Source organism: Rhinatrema bivittatum, chromosome 5, assembly GCF_901001135.1.
Source record: "Rhinatrema bivittatum chromosome 5, aRhiBiv1.1, whole genome shotgun sequence".
Classification (NCBI taxonomy): domain Eukaryota; kingdom Metazoa; phylum Chordata; class Amphibia; order Gymnophiona; family Rhinatrematidae; genus Rhinatrema; species Rhinatrema bivittatum.
Window position 1 is genome coordinate 205308102 of NC_042619.1, and position 17321 is coordinate 205325422.

The 17321-nt window shown below is 42.6% G+C and overlaps 1 protein-coding gene across 3 annotated transcripts in view; it reads right to left on the reverse strand.

Moving 5' to 3' along the window:
* POLA1 (DNA polymerase alpha 1, catalytic subunit) overlaps positions 1-17321 on the reverse strand; it is a 1013915-nt gene that overhangs the window by 932766 nt on the left and 63828 nt on the right. For all 3 annotated transcript variants that reach the window (XM_029603088.1, XM_029603086.1, XM_029603087.1), the window contains one exon: positions 215-383. In XM_029603088.1, the coding sequence (XP_029458948.1) occupies positions 215-383 (169 nt within the window). The remainder of the gene's footprint in view (positions 1-214; positions 384-17321) is intronic.

The following is a 17321-nucleotide window of genomic DNA, read 5'->3' on the forward strand; positions in this document are numbered from 1 at the left end:
ACTTTTGCTTTAGAGAAAGTGCAAAGGAGACAAATGAACAAGCAGGAAATACATTTTTGGTATTTAAATGCTGGAAATTGTAATGCAAGTATTTGCAATTGTCGTGCCACCTGAAGGCAGCACAGGAAGAGTGTATGGGCAGGCATCTAACATACAATCTTACAGCAATTTCCTATTGGTCTTAGTTACAACATAAAAAGAATGTGGAACATACCTGCTGCAGCTGTCGTTATGTTCACTCTCATGGGGTCTGCACTTTCCATAACATTGGATTCTTCCTTAGTCATTGCTTTTTGACTGGCATGTCTCTGGACAACTTTGGCTAAAGGAGACTCTGTTTTGACAACAGTGTGAGGGACTCTCATTGTAGTAGGTGGTGTTACCTAGGAACAATCAACTATTCATAAGAACATACTAAATTGCCATACAGGGACAGATCAATGCTCCAGTAACTTGTCTCCGACAATCTGGAAGTACCCAGCAAATTCTAATGGATCCATTTTCCTGTTCCTTACTCTGAGAAAATATGTTGATTCCTCTAGTCTACTTTGCTAATAATTAATGGGCCTGTCCTCAGAAACCTGTCAAAACATTTTCTAAACTCAGCTATACTACTAGCCTTGACCACATTCACTGAAATTCTACAGCTTAATTGCACATAGATTGAAATATTTTCTCTTAAATTTGTTTTAAATCTGTTACGAGTTAGTTTCAGAGTGTGTCCCCAGTTCTATTTGAAAGGGTAAATAACTGTTCCTTCTTAACTTGTTCCATACCACTTATGTCTTTGTGGATATCTAATTATATCCCCCTCTCGACTGTCTCTTCTCCAAGTTGTAGAATTCAACTTGCTTCGCCTTTCCCAATAAGAGCCATTCCATCTTGTTTATCATTCTGTTGCCTCTCTTTATACCTCTTTCTAGCTCTCCTATATCTTACTTTAGGAAAGGCAACTAGAAATGTACACAATACTAAAAATGTGGTTGCACAATGGATTTATACAGTGGCCCTATGATATTCAATTATATTCTCTACTTCTTTCCCAATAATTCTAACATTCTATTTGCTTTTTTTTTTTTTTAATCACTACTGCAAACTGCGCTGATTATTTCAATGTATTGTTCACAGTGAGTTACCAGAGTGGTAACTCCTAATATAGAGTTGTGTATATATATAGTTAGGATTATTTTTCCTTAGATGCATCACTTTGCTCATGTTTCATCTAATAGTCATCTGCAAATATGATCTCCTCACTGTTTGTTCCCTTTTCCAGATCAATTTATAAATTAAACAGCACTGGTCCCAGTACATATCTCTGGGGCACTCCACTACTTGCTTCTCTCCGCTGGGAAACCCAACCATTAAGTTCTAAACTATTTCTTTTAACCTGTTACCACTTCACAATAAGGCAAATTCAAAAAAAACTGACTCTATATTACATTTTGTTGGCTTAGTCTGTGTACCTCTAGTTTTATTGGTACCAAGTCACAATAGGACATTGCCTCCTATCCCATGACTTTTATGGTGAATCTGTTTTTGTTTTTTATTACAATACAACAAATACAACAATACAATGGAGTATGTTTCCTTACATACCCCATGGTCAGCAAGTAATGGTAGCTAACAGAGAAAAGAGTGAGCAACAAAAAAAAAACAAAACATCCCATATTCCACCTCTCCCACCCACCCCCACCTCCTAAATGAATTATAATGATATAACACAAATGTTCTACGAATGTCCTGAGAGTCAAACAGCACTGTTGGGCCCAGAAAACAAGAAGGAAGTCGGTCTAGCAAACCCGTGAGGGATGAAAACAAGAAGATGCAGAGGTCCTCAAAAGAAGTTTATTGAAAACAATGAATCCGTAAATGTCCGACTCTAGGCCTGAGTTTCGCCCAGTGAAGGGCTGCTTCAGGGGCTATAATAAAATAATCATTACAAAATTAAAAATATGATTCAAAAACACACAGAAAAAATAACCTAAACAAAACAGACTAATGAACATACCCAATAATCATATGAGTCAGTTTATAAAGCAACAGTGAGAGGATGGAAAACATGAAACAAAGACCATGACATATTTTGGAGTCACTGTCTATTTGAACTTGATGTGTGCATATTGTCGCGAGCCTAAGAGGTAAATCCAGCAGTTCTTTTTAACACACAATTCTTAATTTTGTTTTTAGAATTTTTATTTTTCTGTGTTTTTAAAAAAAATTTTATTTCGTTTTACATATTTTTATGTATTAGTATTTTACTATTTTTTAAGCCTGTTTATGGATTTTATGATATGAGTACACCAACAAGAAAGTTAGACTGTCTACCAATGTTCTGGAGTTCATTGTTGATGTTGTAAATGAGGTAATGAATCATATTTTTTCACAATTACAACTGCTTCTAAGATATGAATGTATCAAATCTATCATTCATATTTATTTTTTTATTTATTCTTCCTGATAGGCATGACAGTTTCAAAGTGCATTGCACCAAATGAGACAATTTGTGTTTAACAGGTAAAAAAAACGTTTTTAAACTGTGCCATGGTCTTTTTGTCTCATTTGTTTCCCATCCTCTCATTGTTTCTTTATAAACTGGCTCATATGATTATTGGGTATGTTCATTAGTCTATGTTTTGTTTATTTTTCTGTGTGTTTTTGAATCATATTGTTAATTTTGTAATGATTATTTTATTATAGCCCCTGAAGCAGCCCTTCACTGGGCGAAACTCAGGGCTAGAGTCTGGCATTCACGGATTAACTGTTTTCGATAAACAGCACTGTCGAGCACTAGGCTTCTTGCTCTTGGAGAAAGTGAATGGAGATAACTAGTCCATATCATCAGGAAAGTCCAATGACTCTTGAGATTGTTGAGACACTTCATAATACATCAGCAGAAGATCATGTAGTAGGTTATGCCAGCACCAAAAGGAAGGACCTATGGTTTCTTTCCATGTCAATAGAATAGCTTCTTGCCCAATAAGCATGCCTTATGAAAGAATAAAGCTTCTCCTTTATAGATTTGACACGGAGGAGCTTGGAGATGTAAGCTATAATTTGAGTCCAAAATCATTGAGAAATTGAACATGACCAAAAGACATGAGTTAACGTGCCCGAATCCTGTTGACAATGTAAACAAAGTGTTGTAGATATGATGCCAGCCCGACATAGGAAATATAGGCTTGCCGTAGAAACATGGTGAAGTTCATAGGGAGGTGTTACTAGATAGAACCTTGAGGTGGCAAAAACTGAATGCAATCATAGCTTCCGTGACCCGCAGTCCTCCTTCCTGTGACCACCGAGAGGCAAAAGAGTTGAGACTCATAGTAGGAGAGCATTTTTGCAACAGTTTCTGCAATCTAGACAAAGAACATTTACCAAATTCCAGGCAAAAGAGATCTTCTAAAGCATCTAAGAGTGAAATGTAAATCCTTACTTGACAAGGAGGCAACATAATGCTTTAGATATATGAAAAATAACTGAAATCTGACAGCCCGTATCCTGTAGCGATGCAAAAGAAAGCAACCCCCCCTTCAGTCAACACATGCTGCAATTGAGTAATCCCACAGTTACTCCATTTCCCAAAATCTTTAGACTATCCGAAATAAAATCTGAGTTTCCCTGAAAAGGTGGTAATTGTGTACATTGAGAAGAATATTGGAGAAATTACTCACCTGATAATTTCGTTTTCCTTAGTGTAGATAGATGGACTCAGGACCAATGGGTATAGTGTACTCCTGATAGCTGTTGGAGATGGATCAGATTTCAATCTGACATCAGCCTTAGTACATATACCCCTGCAGGAAGTGCAGCTCTTCAGTATTCTCCTTGAAAAGCATTGTGGATATATGTGTGACTGATTAATTTGAATAACTTTATTAACTTCATAACTCGAATAACGATTAACTTTATACTTTGGTTAACTTGATTAATTTGAACTGGTTGAATTGGCTATAGCTGGAGACCACCAGTGCCCTCAACCGAGAAGCGTCGACACCCGGTAGGATGGGTGTCCTAGATGAAGGAAAGCATGGCTTACCCTTCAATCACTCACTCCCGGGGATGTCCCCCGAGAATTCCATGAGTAACAGCAGCTGTGAGCAACCATAGCCCATGGGATGCTGAGTCCATCTGTCTACACTAAGGAAAACTAAATTATCAGGTAAGTAATGTCTCCATTTCCTAGCATGTAGCAGATGGACTCAGGACCAATGGGATGTATAAAAGCTACTCCCGAACCGGGTGGGAGGCTGCCCGTGACCCACTTAATACTGCCCTTGCAAATGCTGTGTCCTCCCGAGCCTGAACATCCAGGTGGTAAAACCTGGAGATGGTGAGGATGGAGGACCATGTTGCCGCCCTGCAAATCTCGGCAGGTGACAGCATCTTGGTTTCCACCCAGGACACTGCCTGGGCTCTAGTAGAATGGGCCTTGACTTGTAAAGTCGGTGGCTTGCCTGCTTCCAAGTAGGCTGCCTTGATGACTTCTTTGATCCAGCGGGCTATGGTTGCTCACGAGGCCGCTTCCCCCTGCTTCTTCCCGCTGTGCAGGACGAATAGATGGTCCATCTTTTGTACGGATTCCGACCTTTCCAGGTATCGGACTAGGAGTCTGCCGACGTTGAGATGGCGTAGACTTCGAGCCTCTTCCGAATTCTTATGCTCATCTGATGATGATAGCGAGATGGTTTGGTTGAGATGGAAGTGAGACACCACTTTGGGGAGGAACGGCTCCCGGCAGGACAGAGCTTGTAGCTCAGATATATGATGAGCTGAACAGACAGCCAGCAGGAAGGCTGTTTTCAATGTTAATAGTCGGAGAGACAGGCAGCAGAGAGGTCTGAAGGAGGTTCCTGCTAGGAAATCTAGGACCAGGTTGAAGTTCCAAAGAGGTACCGGCCACTTTAGGGGTGGTCTGATGTGCTTGATTCCTTTCAGGAAGCGAGACACATCCGGGTGAGAGGCTATGCTGCCGCTCTCGCTCTTGGTTCCATAGCATGACAAAGCCGCCACCTGTACCTTGATGGAGTTGAGGGACAGTCCCTTCTGTAGTCCTTTCTGTAGGAATTCCAAAATCGCAGGAATTTTGACTGAGTGTGGTATGATGTCGTGGTCCTCACACCAGAATTCGAATACTCTCCAAATCCTTATGCATGTTAGGGATGTGGAGAACTTGCGTGCTCGGAGTAGGATGTCAATTACTGCCCCCGAGTATCCTCTCCTCCTTAGGCAAGTCCTCTCAATGGCCAGACCATAAGAGAGAATCGAGCTGGATCCTCGTGGAGGATCGGTCCCCTGTTGGAGCAGGTCTCTGTGTGGAGGTAGCGCGAGGGGGTTCCCTGCCAGCAGTCTTTGCATGTCTGCGAACCATGGTCTTCTTGGCCAGTCTGGGGCCACTAGAATTACTGCCCCCCCCTTTGGTGTTCTATCTTGTGGATGATCGCGCCCAATAGTGGCCACGGCGGGAAGGCGTATAACAGTCTCCTGTGGCCAGGTCTGTACCAGGGCATCGATTCCCTGGGACTGGGGTTTCTCGCATGCGGCTGAAGAAGCTGGGTACCTGGGCGTTGGACCGGCTTGCCAGGAGGTCCATGGTTGGTGTTCCCCAATGGTTTACTATCAATTGGAATGCTGCAGTTGACAGTTTCCATTCTCCTGGATCTAGACTCTCTCTGCTGAGGTAGTCCGCTGCGACATTGTCTTTCCCTGTAATGTGGACGGCAGAGATCTCTTGAAGATTCCCTAATGTCATGGGCAGAAGTGAATCTATTTCCAGAGACACCTGTTGGCTTCTAGTTCCTCCCTGACGGTTGATGTAGGCCACTGTTGTGGTGTTGTCCGACATTACTCTGACCGCTTTGCCTCGGAGTCTTGTGACTGAACCTTAGGCAGGCTAGTCTGATTGCCCGGGCTTCTAGGCGATTCATATTCCATCCCGACTCTTCTTTGTTCCATTGCCCTTGGGCGGTTAGCTCCTGGCAGTGTGCTCCCCCTCCTCGTAGGCTGGCATCCATGGTGAGTAGGGTCCAGGTTGGTGAAGATAGTCTCGTTCCCTGGCTCAGATGGGCTTCTTGTAGCCACCATCGTAGTTGGGCCCGAACTCTGTCTGGGAGTTGAAGCCGCACGGTGTAGTTCTGGGACAGTGGGGATTCCATCGTGATAGTAGTGAGTGTTGTAGGGGTCTCATGTGAGCCCGTGCCCATGGGACTACTTCCAGTGTGGATGCCATGAAGCTGAGAACTTGTAGGTAATCCCATGTTGTGTAGTGAAGTTCGCTCAACAGGGTTCGTAACTGGGTCATCAGTTTTGATCTCCTTGTTGGTGTCAGGATGAACTTGTCTTGTTTGGTGTCGAACCGGACTCCCAGGTATTCTAGAGATTGGGAAGGCTGCAGGGGGGTCTTGTTTGTGTTGAACACCCACTCAAGGCTCTCCAGTAGAGTTTTGACTCTGTTGGTTGCCTGGTGGCTTTCCTCTGGGGATTTCACTCTGATCAGCCAATCATCTAGATAAGGGTGCACGCGGATTCCTTCCTTCCTCAATGTTGCTGCCGCCACCACCACTATGATCTTGGTGAACGTCCAGGGTGCAGTGGCTAACCCGAAAGGTAGTGCCCGGAACTGGTAGTGACAGTCCAGGATCGAGAAGCGTAGAAAACGCTGATGCTCTTGATGGATCGGAATGTGTAGGTAGGCTTCCGACAGATCCAGGGAGGTAAGGAACTCTCCAGGTTCTATCGCCCTTATTACTGAGCGTAGGGTTTCCATGCGGAAGCGGGGAATCTTCAGGTAACGGTTGACCGCCTTGAGGTCTAGGATAGGTCTGAACATTCCTTCTTTCTTGGGAACGATAAAATAGATGGAATAATGGCCAGTATTTATTTGTTGTGGACGCACCAGTGTTATAGCCTCTAAGGCTAGTAATCTGGTCAGTGTAGCTTCCACTGCCATTCTCTTGGAAGGGTCGTAGCAGGGAGATTTCCACAAACTTGTCCGGAGGGAGGTGTTGAAAATCCAGGTAATATCACTCTCGAATGGTGGATAGGACCCACTTGTCCGAAGTTGTCTCCACCCATCTTTGGTAGAATAGGGCCAGTCTGCCCCCTATGGCTTCTCCCTTTGGATGGGTCGGCTGATCATTATGGGGTGCGGCTGGGGCCTGGGCCCGAGCTGGCTCCCCTTTTATTGTACTTGTTCCGAAAGGACTGGTTCCGGCCTGCGGGGCAGGCAGCTTGACATGAGCTTCTATATGGGTTGAATCGCTGTGATCCTCTGCCTGTGGCGGTCCGGGGGAAGGATCGCTGTTTCTCTTATTCCTGTCCTCCGGTAGCCGTGGCAGTGGGGACTCGCCCCACTTGTTGGCTAGTTTCTCTAGTTCGCTCCCAAACAGGAGTGTTTCCTTGAAAGGCATCCTAGTGAGTCTCGTTTTGGAGGATGCGACGGCTGACCAGTTTCGGAGCCAAATTTGTCTTCTGGCTGCCACGGCGGATGAGACTCCTCTAGCTGCATGCGTACCAGATCCGAAGCGGCGTCCACGAGGAATGATTCGGCTGGTTCCAGGGCTTCCCCAGCAGTGTTGTTCCTGGTCTGCGCTAAGCAGGCGCGTGTCACTGTGGCACAGCAGGCCGCGATCTGTAAAGACATAGCGGAGACGTCAAAGAACTGTTTGAGGATAGATTCCAGACGTCTATCTTGAGCATCCTTGAGTGCTGCTCCTCCCTCCACTGGGATAGTAGTGCGCTTCGAGACCACGCAGACCATGGCATCCACTTTCGGACATGCCAGGAGATCTTTGGCGGCAGGGTCCAAAGGGTACATGGCTGCCAGAGCCCGGCCCCCTTTGAACGTGGTTTCTGGGGCCTCCCATTCCAGGTCAGTTAATTGCTGGACAGCTTGTAATAGTGGGAAATGGCGGGAGGTCTGATGAAGTCCCTCCAAAAGTGAGTTCGGCTTAGGCTCCCCTGAGGCACTTGTGCCCGGGTTGGCAAGCTCTTTCAAGTTGTGCATGACGAGGTCTGGAAGTTCGTCCTTGGTGAAGAAGCGTCACATGGTTCAATGGGGTTCTGTCCCCGGAGGGAGTTCCCCTTCCTCCAGGGGTTTTGACTCCTCGTCTGAGTTGTCTGTGTCCCCAAAGGTGGGGCTTCTGGGAGGTGGGATCTGGCATGTTGAAGTCCTCTGGTGGTGCCTGTGACCGCATTGTAGGAGACCCTGGTTGCATGTGGACGAAGGTATGCAGAGCTATGAAGAATTCCACCCAGGAGATAGAAGCTGGGTCTAGACTAAGGGGTGCCATGTCCCTGGGGAGCCCCGTTTGAGGCAGGGTCCCGCTGTGTGATGCTAGGTCCAGCATACCGCTCAAAGGGCTGGGGTGGGCCATGAGTTGGGTCCCCTAGGGCCTCTTCACACTGTATACACAGGGCCATGGCCTCCTCATCCTGTGCAGCTCTAATTTGGCATGCTGGGCAAAGGCCCTGAGCTTTGAGCTTATTTTCAGGTGAAGCCATGGTTTGTGCGGGTACAATACAGTTGTGCGAAGATACGCGTGTAGTTTAGTGCGCGCATGCCGAGCAATGTGCGCACGGGTCGAAGTTATGCACCCAGTACAGTGGATATCATGATATGTGGAGAATGTGATGTGTATTCAATCAATTTCTGGAATAGTTTGGCAACATCCCAGTACAGGAGTACTATATAAAAAAGAATAACTAATTGTATATCTACTAACGTAGTATATTTAATTCAGTGCCCCTGTCCTTCCATTTATGTGGGACGAGCAAGTAGACAAGTCAAGATCCGTCTAAGAGAGCACCGTAGTAGGATAAATAGGCTTAATATGGAAGCCCCGATGGTAAAACACTGTGTTCAAAATGCCCATCAGTTCCAGCATTTGAAATGGACGGTATTAGATCAAGTAAGGTGTTCAAGTCGTGAAAGAGATATTCAAACAAAGTTGAATTTCTTTGAGCAAAAATGGATTTTTAAATTATCCGCTCAAAGTCCTTTTGGCATGAATGATGCAGTGGATTGGACAACGTTGATGACATCATAAATATAGAACATTACATGATTGGCTATGCAGGGATGGGAAAGTAACTATTAGCTATTGTTGTATCCGAAGGCAGGTTTAAATACTGCCTCGGAGAAACAACATGGAGGATAGTTTTTGGGAAACACTGAAAGCATGGAATGAGTGACAGCACAGAAGTGTGGAGCGTATGTATATTTGATAATGGACAAAAGTTTTGACTTAATAATTCAGCACATTTAAACATTTTGTTCTTTTGCAGAAGCAAATAAGAGTTGAAACATTGCCCCTGACGAAGCATTTAAGAAGCACGAGCCATGTCGGGCATACGATCGCTCCTTCAGCGTTTTGATCGCTCATCTTAAAAGGATAAGTGTTAACCACTATATAATTTTAAAAAAATGTGTAACCAAGACCGATGATTACAAAAGTTGAATAACTACATATGAAAACATTCATGTAGTAAATTGGTATTTGAATACCAGTGAGAGTAATTGCAAACAATTTGAAAACTCTCCTATATAATATGAGGTCTGGTTTCACAATTTAAAAAAAGAAGTTTCCAATTTATTGGTGATGTTTTGAGATATAAGCTAAAGCTTCCAACTTATCCATATCAATTTAAGAGCAGAGAACACACCAAAATGAGAAAAGAGATCTAATAAAACCACAAGGGAGAGTGCCGAAGTTGTGAGAAATACTAAAATGTCATCAGCAAAAGCAGCATATTTGAAGTGATAGCTACCCAGCTGGACACAGTGTATAGAAGCAGCCTCCTGAATGCCATGTAAAAATGGTTCTAAAACCAACAATGGAGACAAGGGGCAGCCCTGCCTAGTTCCTCTTTCTATATAAAAGCTATCTGACTTGGATTGGTTGGCAACCACATATGCCTGCAGATTAAAATAGAGCAGACATACAGAATTTCGAAATAAGCCCTCCAAACCAATTTTTGTCATGACTGCAAACAATTAATCCCATTCCACCCTATGGAACACTTTTTCAGCATCAACACTGATAACCAAAAAGGGATCCTGGTTTTGTCGACAATGGGACATTGCTATCAAACTGACATTAATGAGGGCATATCTACCCTGTACAAATCTCACTTGCCCAGAGCTAATTAATTTAGGTAATAAAAGACAACCTATCTGCCAAAATCTTAGCTAGCAATTTTTGATCAAAATTCAAGAGATATTAGCCTATATGAGGCTGGTGAGGTAGGATCTTTGTCTTTTTTTAAGAAGTACTGCAATCTGGGCCACATTATCTCCCTCGGGGATAAGACCCCTTCTCCAGTAGGGCTTAAAAAACATTTCTAAGTAGTTTGGGAAGTGAATCACTAAACATTTTGTAAAATTCTCCACTAAGGCCATCGGGCCTTCAAAGGCTTAGCTTGACAAATTTGTAATCGTATCTCTTCCTCCGAAATCGGACAATTTAACCAATCCAATTGAGCCTCTGAAAGCTTAGGAAGCTGGAGCTTCCCCCAAAAGTCTTTCCCCATCTCCAGGTCACCATGGCCGGAGATATAGAGATTCCGGTAACAGTCCATCAGAACATTCGTAATAGATTTATCTCTAACAAAATTCCCTGTAGGTGGTTTTAAAGATATGGATGAAATAGGAGCCCCCTGCTGCCTTAACTAAATTAGCTAAATATTTGCCAGTATTGTTACTATATTGTATAATTTATATTTATAAAATGCCACACTTGACCGTTGATGAATCAGAGAATTTAAATGAGATTGCAATATAGATAACAGTCTCTAGTAGCCTTCGTGTTGGTACCCAATAACCTACGCTTGGCTGCCTGCAATTGCTTTTTCCAGGGCTAACAGTTGTTTATCGATGTCCCTCCACTTTTTGGCCATAGCCACTTGCCAAAATAAAATTGGGTCGTCCAGGTGCCCCACATTGAAGGTGGTATACTCCTGCCATTTAACCTGAAGTCTTGGAAACTGGGATCTTTAGCCAAAAAGCATGGAAATCTCCAAGTCTTACAACCCTGTTCTCCAGACCCTCCTAACAAATCAACCCCAATATGGGGATGATCAGATAGCGTGATATTCCCAATAATAGCATCCTGAACCTTAGTAAATAAATGTTGGGAAACCCAAAAATAGTCAATCCTAGAATGGGAGGCATGTGCATAAGATAGATGCATGAAGTCTTTCTCCAATGGGTGAGGACGACACCACATATCCACTAATTGCAAACCCTTTTCCAGATATCCAATACTCTTATGAAAGTGAGATCAATCTGGGATGGATTGGATTTGTCCATCATGGGGTCACAAACCCAGTTGAAATCCCCTCCTAACACCAAATCATCCACTAAATAGGGGCAAAAAAGGGAGAATAAAGTTTCAAAGAAACTATGATCGTAGGTATTGGGGGGCATATAAATTACATAATATTAATAGTCTGTGATGTAATTCAGCAACCAATATCACAAAGCATCCAGAGGGGTCTGTAATTTCCTGGCGGATTATGAGTGGCAAATGTTTCCTAATCAAAATAGCCACTCCTACAGATTTAGTAGTTGCAGAGGTGAACCTAACTTCTCCTACCCACCATTGCTTTAATTTTTGATGTTCTATATCATTTAGGTGTGTCTCCTGGAGGAAAGCTACATATGCTTTCTGCCTATTCAAAGCAGACAAAGTTTTGGATCTCTTAATTACAGATTTAACTACACACACATTCCAGGATATTAATCTCACTCCCCCAGATATCAGATCCCACATTGACTGAAAATACAAGAATGACCACCTCTTAATAATAATGGAGAGGGAGCCCTCCCAGCATGAGCTCTCCTCTCAGTCCAACAATACTGCCAGAAGCTACAGACAAGAAAACCCATTCATAAGTAGCCAACATTTGTATTAGTAAGAAAATATCCACAGAACCACTAAGATCCAGATCCTCCCCTCCCCTTTAAGTCAACAACCTGCATCCAAAGTAAAGGTCACATAAAATGCCAAGGACCTATCATCCCACCACCCGCACATATACTAAAGAAACCCAGCAGAAAAAACGCTTTTCCCTTCTAGCCAACATAGCATCAATAAGTGGAGAATATAAGCAGGAAACACCAATTTAAAAAAAAAAAAGATAACCAATGGTGGCAGAACATATTTGAAGTATTCCTGTTCAATGTAAGAAGTCAAATTGCTGCAACCATCTATCAGAGGTGGATAGTCAGAAATGGTGACAGTTCCACGAGTAAAACTGGAGCTCAAAAACTTTGTCCAGCTGAAATCGTTGGGCCAAAGTCTAATGAACTAATCACCTAAGGCATGCAATATTATAGAGGCCAAAATCAGTCAAGTAGGATCGAGCTTTGATTCTAGGGCAGTAAAGAATCTCTTTACTTCTGGTATGAAATTAAACCATTTTATGTCACCCTTATAAAGTCTAGTCAGATAAAGTAAAACTGATCGAATCCCAAGCTGAAACTTAGTGCAGATAGGCACAAATTCTCTTTGTCCTTAAACACAAGAATCTTTTTCTCTTCATAGGTTGTTTCCCTGCATGAAGTGCCTGCTGAATTTCCACTTTCTGAGCAAAATTTAAAACACAAATGCTGACCAGCCGCAGAAGCTCAGAGTTCTCCCGTCTAGGTCCCAAGCGATGGGCTCGTTCAATGCACAGATCACCGTATTTACTATCCAGGTTCAGTTCACGGAATAACCAGGATTCTGAAAAAGAAGCCAGCTTATGATCCTCCACTGACTCTGGGATGCCCACAAGCCACAAATTATTGCAGCGAGACCAATTTTCCAGGTCTTCAAGATGCTCCTTCTGTCGAGCAAAGTCCCCCTGAAAGGCAGTGATATCAGTTTTCACGCCATGCAGGCCCATCTTGCACATCACTGCTCAGCATCTGCCATGCGACACTCGATTCCAGATAATGTAGTTGAGACATCATCCGGTTTTATCTACAAGTTTTTTTAAATTCAGGTTCTAGCACCGTAACCACTATATATTTGAGCTCAGTGACCGCCATCAGCTGCACAGTATCATGAATAGTTTCCTGGCTGCCGGCCATCTTGGGGGATCCCGGTTTTGCACTCTTTTTTTCCTTTCAGACCAGGTGCAACTACATCGCCCAGTGCAAATGAGAATCCAAGCCAAGCCAGGAATTAATCCCACACTTGGGCAGATATTTTTTGAATGGGGAAAAATCGAGATGTTAGCAAGTGAAAAGCCTGAGAGAGCAGCGTCTCACATCCGGCTGCCCTCACAGCATCCCCATGACTTTTTTTTTTTTATTTCCTACGCAGATCCTCACGGATGGACTTCATCATATGGCTCCTGAAACTTCAAATAAAGTTAGGTTTATTGCATTTGATAAAATATCTTTCTTCCCATAAAAGAAAAAATGTAAAAGTGTTTCCATAGATAGGATTAATTAGCCATTAAATGAGCGACATCATCCAGCAGCATCGAACAGACTACTCTCCACAAGCTGTAGATCTTTGAGCTCTGAGCGTGCATGGGAGTTCCGGTACAGGCACTGCCTCATGAGCCTCCTCAGTCAGTATCAGAGTATTCCACAGCCAATTCATCCTGCTATCTATGAACACCACCATTGAGAGTAAGCAAACTTGATTTTTCAGACAATAAGCTGGCTGAATTACATGTGGGGAGTCCCAAGCTAAGGATTGCAGCGGTGCATTTACTTAGCAAGGAACCCAGCCCTCACTGTAGCAAGTGGATTATAGCTTGTGTCAATTGCAACTTCTTGCAGATGAACAGCAGAAGCAGCCATGGTGCATACCAGATGAGCTCAGAGTAGTAGCAGTGATGCATGCGCTCAGCTAACCAACTGGGTAAAGGTCGCTTAGCTACTGGTATCTCCAAACGGTTAGTGTCATAGGAGACAGAGCTGGTTGGCTTGATGATGAGGTTGACTGTGTGTCTTATAAAATGCTAGGGCATGCCTGCAGTCCAGATTACATAGGGCTTTCTGACCCTCATGCGCATGGGGCCTTGAGAAGAAAGTTGGTCGATACGAAAAGCTACTACTTTTTGAAGAAATTTTGGGTGGGTTTGAAAAGCCAACCTATTGTAATAAAAAAAACTGTAGCTATGATGAGTAGTTAACAAAAGCTTGGAGTTCCTCAACTCTTCTCGCAAAGGTGATCACATCAAGGAAAAGTATCTTCCAAGACAGCAATTTCATGAAAGCGGACTTTAATGGCTCAAAAGGTGGCTTCATCAGTTTAGAGAGGACCATACTGAGATCCCATGGAACAGGCGGTTTCTGTATCAAGATTGATAACCAAGAGCCTTTTCATAAAACAAGATACCAGAGGGTGAGTAGAGATTGAATTGTTATCCAAGGTGGCATGTTATGCAGAGCTGGTACTCAGATAAACTCTCACTTAGAAAGTGGCAAGGCCTGAGTTAGAGATGAATCATGTTGTTGGTACCAGATAGAGAATCTTCTCCATTTGATGGCATAGCTTTTTCTTGTTGAAGGTTTCCTAGACTGAACTAATCCATCTTCAATTTCCAATTTTGGTTCTGCCTTCACTGTGTGCTCAACATCCAAACTGTGAGATAGAGAGCAGAGAGATTTGGATTAAAAGAGTGTCCCATCGTCCTGAGTTAGAAGAGCAGGATCTGACCCTAGAGGTATGGGAGAACTGCTGGAAAGCTTGACTAGATATGTATATCACTGCCCGGTCACATTTAAGAAAAGACTCAAAACCTGGTTGTTCAATCAGGCCTTTGCCTATTCAGATAATCTTCTGAATTAAAATCTGTCCGATCATTAGTAGTACTTTTGACTCTTCCTATCATTTATATCGCTTTAGTCTAAAAATACATGTCCAGATTTAGCTCCATTAATAAGACTCTTTTGCCTTTACTACGGTCTCATACCTAATCATAACCCCACTAGCCTCTTATTATATTGTAGAGTGACACCTTGATATGTCCCGCAGTTCCATGATATTAATTTTTGTGCAATCCCTTGTTGTCTGCAATCCCTGGTTTTCTGTTTTCAGTTTTTCAAGATCTGAGCTTCTGCTATCACGTGTTTAATATATTTGCTCTCTCCGATACACTGTTACAATGTTAACTGCTTCGTTTTATTGGAATCCTTAGTTCAATGTAATTGCTCTCTTCTGAAGCACTGTTACTGTTTCAATGTAAACCGAACTGATTTGTAACTTTTTACAAGAATTTCGGTATATAAAACTGTTAAATAAATAAATCTGTTTGGGCCATTCTGGTGCAATGAGGATTAAATGAGTGTGGTCTTGAAAGACTTTCTGCACTATTTTGACAATGAGCGGTATTAACATACATGAGGATTTGGCCTCAATCTACTAAGAAAACATAAGAACATAAGAAGTTGCCTTACTGGGTCAGACCAAGGATCTATCAAGTTCAGCATCCTGTTTCCAACAGTAGCCAATCCAGGATACAAGTACCTGGCAAGTACCCAAACATTAAACAGATCCCATGCTACTAATGACAGAAATAAGCAGTGGCTATTCCCTAAGTTAACTTGACTAATAGTTTATGGACTTCTCCTCCCCGAACTTTCCCAAACATTTTTTATACCTGTCTAAACTAATTGCCTTAACCACTTTCTCTGACAATGAATTCCAAAGCTTAACTGTACATTAAGGGAAAAAATTATCACAGATTTGTTGTAAAAGTGCTACTTGCTAACTTCATGGAATGTCCCCTATTCCTATTTTGAAAAAGTAAATAACCAATTCACATTTACCTGTTCTAGTCCTCTCATGATTTTGCAGATGTCTCATATCCCCCCTTTAGCTGTCCCTCTCTCCAAGCCGAACAGCCCTAATTATCTTTACCCTTTCCTCAGAGGAGCCATTACATCCCCTTTATCATGCTGGTCGCCCTAGTCTATCTTCTCCAGTGCATCTATACCTTTTCTTGGATGTGGCGACCATAACTGAACACAGTATTCAAGGTGCAGTCTCACCAAGGAGCAATACAGAGGCATTATGACAGTCTCAGTTTTATTCACCATTCCCTTCCTAATAATTCCTAATATTCTATTTGCTTTTCTGACCACATCACACTGAGCCAACAATTTCAATGTATTGCCCATTATGATGCCTAGATTTTTTTCTTGGGTGGTAACTAACATGAAACGTATGTAACTACAGCATGGGTTATTTTTCTCTATATGCTTCATTTTGCACTTGTCCACAAACATCTGCCATTTGAACGCCCAAATCTTCCAGTTTCACAAGGTTTTCCTGCAATTTATCACTATACACTTGTGATTTAACTACTCTGAATAATTGTGTCATCTGTAAATGTGACCACCTCATTGGTTGTTCCTTTCCAGATCATTTACAAATATATTAAAAAGCACCAATCCAAGTACAGATCCCTGAGGCTCTCCACTGACCATTTAATCCTACTCTGTTTCCAATCAGTTTGCAATCAACAAAATTACATTACCTCTTATTCCATGACTTTTAATTTTCTTAAAAATCTTTCATGGAAGAATTTGTCATATGCCTTCTGAAAATCCAAATACACTATATCTACAGGTTCACCTTTACCACATTTAACCCCTTCAAAAAAAATGTAGCAGATTTGTGAGGCAAGACTTCTCTTGGGTAAATCCATGCTGGCTGTCCCCCATTAAACCATGTGTACCTATATGTTCTGTGATTTTGTTCTTTATAGTAGCTTCCATTATTTTTCCCAGCACTGAAATCAGGCTCACCAGTCTATAGTTTCTCAGATCACCCCGAAACCTTTTTAAATACTGGGGTTAATTTGGCCACCTTCCAGTCTTCATGTGCAATGGACAATTTTAATGATAGGTAACAAATTACTAGTCTATGTCACTTGGTAGAATTGAGCAGAAGGAACTTAATTTTATGTTTTTCTATGATACAAACATAGAAACATAGAATATGATGGCAGAAAAGGACCAAACAGTCCATCCAATCTGCCCAGCAAGCCTATGGTAGCTTCTGCCGCGCCATACATGTCATCCCCCATCCTCAGTTTTCAAAATCATCAAAATCAGGGCCCTTGCTGGTTGCTATCTGAGTCCAATTCCCTTTGCTTCTTGCCATTGAAGCAGAGAGCAATGTTGAAGTTGCATCAAAAGTATCAAACGTATTGGTCAAGGGTAGTAACAGCTGCATCAACAAGTTACTTGTTTTCTCAGACCATTAAATTCAATGTCCTTGTTGGTTGCTGTCTGAATCTAATTCCCCTTTTCCCCCTGCCATTAAAACAGAGAGCAATAATTGAGTTGCATCAACAGTATGGTTTGTGCTTATTGG